Below are 7,511 nucleotides of genomic sequence, written 5' to 3' on the forward strand. Positions count from 1 at the left end.
AACTTAATTTGTTCTGAATAAACCTGACCAAACCTCACTACAATGTTACTTATAATTCCCTTTTATTTTCTTTCAATTTGGTGCTTAGTGAACTCTGCTCATATTTAAGTCAGTGTTAATGATTAATGCTAATCGAATCCAGCCAGTAAAATGAGATTTCTCAAGGCAAGGTTTGTCCCAGTGATTAAAAATGCCTTTTGTATAACCTGTGCATGAATGCTCCTAGCAGGTAGAGGTGATTTCCTCTCTAATGGGCCAGTTCTCACTCCTTTCACTGTTAAATGATGCAAGACAGAGACAAACTGTTTCTCTGTGAGTCCTATGTACCAAGCACCCTGGCCAGATTATGCATATTACACATATTCATTATACATATTCAATGTATTAATGTATTTTTTAAATTTTAATTCATAATGTAAAAGTTACTCTTTAAAAGCCATAAATTAGAAATTATATTTTAGTAGTATGTCTTCATATTAGAATGAAAAACAAAATGTTTAAGATATAAGACAGCTCTGGAAGCAAGCAACTCTTTCCCCTTTACCCCCAAAACAGAACAGTAACTATATTTTTCTTTGCTGTTATTATGGTTGTATATTTCCTGTTCATAAACAAACACACATGCGCACACACCAACACACAAACACACGCACATGCGCGCGCACACACACACACACTCAGGGCTGCAGATGGGGGGGGGGGGGGCAACATACAGGGAGGGAAACAGAAAGGAGGGCCTCCAGGATATGGGGTGTAACTATTTTTAATTTTAAATTCTGTCCCAGGCTTGAGGATTCATAGCTTCGGCCCTGCATACACACTACTGTAATGTTAGCTCAGCAGCTGACTGAACCTGCTTTTTTAGCTGATTCTCACAACCGCCAGCAGAGGTCAGTAGAGATTCAACACTACAGTTTGTAATAGCTTATGGAGAATCTCCAAACACATCAGTGAATCCATTATACATTAAGCATCATGAACCTTTGTGCCACCTGGCTAGTTTAAGGCAGAACCACTTCACGGACAAGTGATTGGATATGGTTATTGGGCATTTATGAATTATGATTGCTTTGATTTATTAAACACCTAAAGGTTTCATTTAAAAAATGGTAACGATCGATGTGTCATGGTCTTCTTTTATACCTGAAGTGCAATCGTTGATAACGACTGCAATTAAAATACAAACGACATGGTTTAAACATGAGTCAGGGTGCAACCTAGAAACCTTCTCTAGCCTTCAGCATTAGCGGCTAACCTTTTGATTTCGTACCGATTGCATAACATTCATATTCTCTGAATTATTGTGCTAGCTTGTTCACCAGATGCCCTTGGCCACAGTGGCATGATGTAGCATACATTAGTGTGCGTCCTTGCACATTCTACGCGCCGTTCATTAAAATGGGGTTCACTTAAAAGAAATAATGTAAATTGCCTTGCCAGTCCTTCTTTTCATAGATAAACCACAGATAATGATTCGTACTGAACTATATAACATGGTAAAAAGTTCATTTGTATTGACATCATTGATATTTTCATTTATTTATTTATCCATTGTACTTTTTGCACAGATTCCAAAGCTACAATCAGAAATTGCACATAAATGAGTACTGTGTTCTTGCAAATTACTTTCCATATCTGTAAATATGAAAGTCCATTACATTTGTTCTAAGAGGCTTCCTTTCAAGTAGACCAACTTATGCATCTGTTTTCCATATATATGGTTGGGTGTTTTTCTAAAGCAATTCAAGTGGATGTTCAATGGCTTTATCTCGCTTGGGACTGAAGCTGCAAACCTGGGTGGACAAGCCTGCTCTACAGATAACCACACTGTGAAACTCTGCTCAAGCGTGTTCATTATAGTTCCTGTAAGATCTGTGCAATGTTGTTTGTGCGTAAGATTTCTTCAATTGGATGGGTACCTTCTAAACTGCAAGTGGCAGTTGATTTTTGCTCTGATGTATGCAAACGTCTCCTGCTCCAGTTACAATCCAGTAAAGAGCCTGTGAAGTGCTTACTCCTCCTTGATTTTCATTAGTGACTGAGGACATCTTGTGGCATGTTTTAGAATTACATGTAGTGACTGAGCGACTATGGATGCTCACAAAACCTTACCAATCGAATACTTAAATGGTGAATACTGTACATTATAAATATTCATCCAAACAGATCTTTTTTTTTATCAGAAGAAAGTCACTCTCAAAGCAAAACACAAAAAAAAAAACAAAAAAACAAAAAAACAAATCAAAACAAGCAAAAAAAAACATGTTACATTGCGGTACCCTTTATTTCAGTATAGCAATTGCAACGCTCATGTTCCACATTCTTCTTAGTTGTTCATCATGGCCTGTAGAAGAAAGCACATGCACGTAACCATTTGTTAATACCCCAGATCTGCCTTCATTTGGAGAGAATGTGTTTAATGTTTGTTTTGCACCCAGAGATTCCACCCCAGCTGCCCCCTCCTCCACCTCAGGCTCGCCGTCCCACCGGCCCCAGAGCCCTCCCTTCCCCTGGTCCCAGAGCCCTCCATTCCCCTGGCCCCAGGCTCTCTGTTCCCCTGGCCCCAGACTCTCCGTTCCCCTGACCCCAGGCCCTCAGGTCCCCTGGCTCCAGGCTCTCCCTTCCCCAGGCCCCAAGCCCTCCATTCCCCTGACCCCAGACTCTCCATTCCCCTGACCCAAGCCTCCCTTCCCTGCCAGAGCCCTCCATTCCCCTGACCCAGACTCTCATTCCCCTGACCCCAAGCCCTCCATTCCCCTGACCCCAAGCCCTCCATTCCCCTGACCCCAGAGCCCTCCATTCCCCTGGCCCCAGGCTCTCCCTTCCCCTGGCCCCAGAGCCCTCCCTTCCCCTGGCCCCAGGCTCTCCTTCCCCTGGCCCAGGCTCTCTGTTCCCCTGGCCCCAGAGCCCTCCCTTCCCCTGACCCCAGGCCCTCCCTTCCCCTGGCCCCAGAGCCCTCCATTCCCCTGGCCCCAGGCTCTCCGTTCCCCTGGCCCCAGAGCCCTCCATTCCCCTGGCCCCAGGCTCTCTGTTCCCCTGACCCCAGAGCCCTCCATTCCCCTGGCCCCAGGCTCTCCATTCCCCTGGCCCCAGGCCCTCAGGTCCCCTGGCCCCAGAGCCCTACCTGGTCGATCCAGTCGTTGAAGGCGGACACGCGGGTGAAGACGGTGGGCTTCTTCTCGTAGTTGCAGCCCAGGCCGGAGACGAAGCTGGCGATGCCGTGGACCTCCCAGGTGCCCACATCATTCCTGCAGTTCAGGGGTCCGCCGGAGTCACCCTGAGGGGAGGAAAGAGGGCATAGCACAGGGTGCACTGGGAGAACCTGCTTAATGTACTCTACCTATATCTACATATTATTGTTATTATTGTTATTATTATCATTATTATTATTATTATTATTGTTATGAGAAAAATGCACTGCACATATGTCTATATATGATGATGATGATGATGATTATTATTATTATTATTATTAATTATTATTATTATTATTAGAAAACCATTATTAAAATGAACAAATTCATCAAGCTGGGATCCTCCCCTCATGCATATTCACATTATTTCCTGCCGCCCTCACTTACGTTGCAGCCGCCGACGACGCCGTCGCCTCCGGCGCAGACCATGGAGGTCCTGAGGGCGAAGCCCCACCAGTCAGGCTTGGAGCAGGTGGCGTGGTCCACCGCGGGCATCAGAGCCTGCTGCAGGTTGTCAGCAATGGGGCCGTTGGCTGAAACACACACACACACACACACACACACACACACACGTGTGAGTGATGCAGTGAGGTTACCCTGCTAAATAACCCTCCACCCTCCTCTTCCTCTACAGTCAATTAAGCTTCATCACATATACATAACTGGAACTGACACAATCGTGATCTGAACTCATCCGTAAGCCAAGTGACTTCATTTTATGCACCACTCAATAGCATTCCATTATAGCACTCTCACTGGACAATTTCACAGGAGAAATTAGCCAGTCAGAATGTGAGATTGGAGCAAAGCACGCATGGGATTGGTGGTGGGCGCTCACTGTAAAGCCTGCCCCAGCCGGTGATGTAGCAGGGGTAGTTGTTGGGCAGGAGGGTTCCGGGGGCGGGGAGGCAGGCCAGCTGGACCTGGTCGCTCAGGGCCACGTGCTCAGACAGCTTGATCAAGGCCACGTCATTGCTGGTCACAAGGAAGAGGGAGACAAGGCGATTGGTTGAAATGCTACAGTGGAATATGATAGGTGGAGGTCACCATGCTAGTAGAATATTATTGGTGGAGGTGGCCGTGCTCCTTTAGCCCGCCTCATTGGAGTATTACCCGAGGGCAACGAAAATAGGGTTCCACTTCTCGTGGACGATCAGGAGCTCGGGGGTGATGGCGTTGGAGCCGGGCTCGTCCAGGAGCAGGTTGTGCTTGCCGACGAACACCCTGTAGGTCAGGTCGGTGCTGCGGGGTGAGAGGTCAAAAGGGCAAAGGTCAAAGGGCACCTATGCAAGTCTATGATTTTTTCAAGATGCAGTTCTCCCGTTTTTCGTACAAAAAAAACATTTCAAGGCAATATTTTATGTTGAATTTGTCAAAATAAATAAAAAACAATCAAAATTAAAAAAACAATGTTGGTTTATCGTCTCATTTTTTCTATTTTTTGAAAGCATGAATTTAGTGATCTGGGTTTACAGATTTAGGCATGGTATGGTGCTCTACTCAACTTTGCATCTATAAGGGATTCTGGTAAATTAATGTTAAAAAAAGATCATGCAAAAAAGAAAGAAAAAAACAATTTAACCACCTAATAATATGTAACAACACAGGACATGCTGACCACAGAACAGATGAAAATAATATAGCTTTAAGGACAGTAGTATGTCCTCATACTTGATACAATGGGCAGCGGTCATGACCCAGCTGGTGGCAATGAGAGATCCTCCACAGGTGTGTCTCCACTCTCCATCTCTCAGGTACTGAAGAGAGATCTAGACACACAGGCACAGGGTGTTAATTAATAATAATAATACTAATAATAATATGTGGAGGGGGTGGTGTGGTTGGGGCACCATCTGCAGGAGGAAAGGGAGCGGTTTAGCCGGTTCTGCAACCCTGGCTGTCTGCAATCACGTTTGATCGGTAATTGTTTATATGCTCAGCCTGCAGTGAGGCCGGGGCGCTGGAATAAGAGACGCACAGGGGAGCGATGTACTGCGCAATTCCCCTTCCTTATCGTGTGTGTTTTGTTTTGTTTGTGTACCGGCGTCCATGTAACCAGCGCACAATAAAACCTGAATGCGTCCCAAAACTGAGGATTGTGTGGTTTGTGGGGAAAGAACTGCAAAACCTGTTACATAATAATAATAATAATAATAATAATAATAATAATAATGGTTTTTAGGTGACATGGCTACAACTGGTTATGATTACACCCTCATGAGCTAACATTTAACACCAATGAAATAGAAACCAGTTTAAATGTATTTTTTAAAATGTCTTCAATATGATTTATTTATGATGTGTTGCAAGTGTTTCTGGGACGGAGGGACGAGTCTCGCACCTGCCAGGGCCAGCTGTGGGGAAGGGCGTCCACTCCATTCACCACACGGGGGGTGTTCAGTGGCTCGATGGCAGGGGTGCCACACCCGTAGGCTGGAGAAACACAGAGGCATTGTGGGTTAACAGGAGAAGGCCCAGTGTCGATGTAGGATTCAGCTCTAGCCCAGAATAACAGCTGATCACTCTACTTTTACATTACTTTACTTTACTGCCATTCAACAGACAATATTACACAGAGCAACTTACAATGCAAACTCAAGCGCAAAGATCTGATCACCTAATCTACTATCTAAGATATCAAATATAGTTTTCAGCAAAGGCATTCATTAGTTGGATCAGGACTTTTTACAGCTGAACACCGGCACCTACGGCAGCTTTTCTTGTGGAAAATTGCACATCCCTGGCCAACGCTATTAGAATGGCTAAACAGGACACACCACAGAGAGAGCTAGAGAGAGAAAGAGATAGAGAAAGAGAGAGAGAGAGAGAGAGAGAGAAGAGAGAGAGAGAGAGAGAGAGAGGCTCTTACCGCTAGCGAAGAGGATGGAAGCCAACACGAAGGGAATCATCTTGATGCCTTGCTGCTACTGACTGTCTATCTGAATCCACCTACTTTTAAACAGGTCTCCTTTCTTCAACCGGGGGTGTGGTCTGTTAAGAGCAGGGAGTTTCATTGGCCAGTAAGTGACAAGGTCACAGAACCAGGGGTGGAGAGTCAGCGGAACACTAATCCCTGCTACTGTGTGGCCCAGGTGTGTTACGGAGGTGCGTTCTCACGTCCTTCACACCCCACACATGTACCTGTCCTCACAGGTACGCAGGTGCCCAGGTCCCAGGGCCAGTTACGGTGGCCTTGCTGGGTCGCGGAGTCCCGCAGGTGTCATGGTGGGTGCGCGTGATTTCATGTCCTCAGATCCAGTATCTTTCACAGTAACTCCACAGATCGGGATCCAGAATGGCTTCCTCCATCTCTCTCCTGTGAACCAATTTCGGTCTCGCGGAGTTTCGATTCAGCATCACCATTTTGCAAACCTGCATTTCCATGGTCAGCCACTGATGGCGCCATTCACCAACTATTAAGCATTCTCTTAACAGCAGATTCTCATCTCGCCTGCCTCATCTCTGCTGGCCGCTAGCAGGCTGCTGTAGACATCTGTTGTGCCTTTGCCTCTATCTCAGAACAAGTTTCCAGGTTGATTGGAGTGGGCATGTGCAATGAGCATGCCCAAACTATCTGCCTGACCGAAAATGCCTGAAAATGAAGTTGTTGAAATACACTAATCAATAAATGGGATTGGGGTGGGACACACACACACATACATATACAATATATATATATATTATATTATATATATATATGTATTATGTATGTTGTGTGTGTGTGTGTGTGTGTGTGTGCGTGTAAAATAAACCCCGGATGCTTGGGTGAGAATGCGGTCCCCTGCAAGCAGAGTGACGCTGCTAATTTCAATGGATCGGGAGAAAACGGGCCGAGTAATGCCTTCTGTACAGAGGAAATGGCCGTTTTAACGGAAAACAACACAGTGGATTTAAATTAAAACCGAGGAGCCTCTGACACTGATCCATACGAACAGCTTACGTGATGTGCAGCACCCTGCCGTTATAAAATCGATGGCAAATCCAGGACCAAGATCGCTATTCATCAAATATTGGATTTGTCAGGATGAAAAAAAAAAAAAATGAAAAATGAAAGGGCACTGCAGTGGAAAACTGGATCGCACCAGCCACAGGCTTGTTAGTGAGCGAGCGGAACCATCTGGCAGAAAATGGACTTCTGACAGAGGAGAGAACAAAAAAAAAAGGGCCAATGATCTAATGATCTCCACTGCCCAGCCCTGTCTTTTTCAATAAACAATATCATAAGCAACGGTGTAGTGTAGCGATTACATGGCGGGGCTTGTAAAGAGGTTGCAGGTTTGACTCCTAGCTGGGACACTGCCAGTGTGCCAAGGTACT

At 45.5% G+C, this 7,511-nt stretch overlaps 1 protein-coding gene across 1 annotated transcript; it reads right to left on the reverse strand.

The window, feature by feature from the left end:
• Positions 1 to 2,265: 2,265 nt before the first annotated feature.
• Positions 2,266 to 6,166, reverse strand: ela3l (elastase 3 like). Its single transcript, XM_064296408.1, has 8 exons — positions 6,064 to 6,166; positions 5,536 to 5,627; positions 4,866 to 4,963; positions 4,308 to 4,436; positions 4,033 to 4,169; positions 3,582 to 3,727; positions 3,125 to 3,277; positions 2,266 to 2,344 (listed from the first exon to the last, which is right to left on the reverse strand). The coding sequence occupies exons 1-8, from the start codon at positions 6,101 to 6,103 to the stop codon at positions 2,327 to 2,329; spliced, it is 813 nt and encodes a 270-aa protein (XP_064152478.1). The 5' UTR covers positions 6,104 to 6,166; the 3' UTR covers positions 2,266 to 2,326.
• Positions 6,167 to 7,511: the final 1,345 nt, after the last annotated feature.

Source organism: Anguilla rostrata, chromosome 10 (genome assembly GCF_018555375.3).
Source record: "Anguilla rostrata isolate EN2019 chromosome 10, ASM1855537v3, whole genome shotgun sequence".
NCBI lineage: Eukaryota > Metazoa > Chordata > Actinopteri > Anguilliformes > Anguillidae > Anguilla > Anguilla rostrata.

What these genes read in the sequence shown, in the direction of transcription:
- ela3l (XM_064296408.1), bottom strand. Translation starts at nt 6,103, where the DNA reads ATGATTCCCTTCGTGTTGGCTTCCATCCTCTTCGCTAGCG. An exon ending in TTCCATCCTCTTCGCTAGCG is followed by an intron (nt 5,628 to 6,063) that starts GTAAGAGCCTCT and finishes GTGTTTCTCCAG; the next exon opens with CCTACGGGTGTGGCACCCCT. An exon ending in ACCGCTGCCCATTGTATCAA is followed by an intron (nt 4,437 to 4,865) that starts GTATGAGGACAT and finishes CTCACCCCGCAG; the next exon opens with CACCGACCTGACCTACAGGG.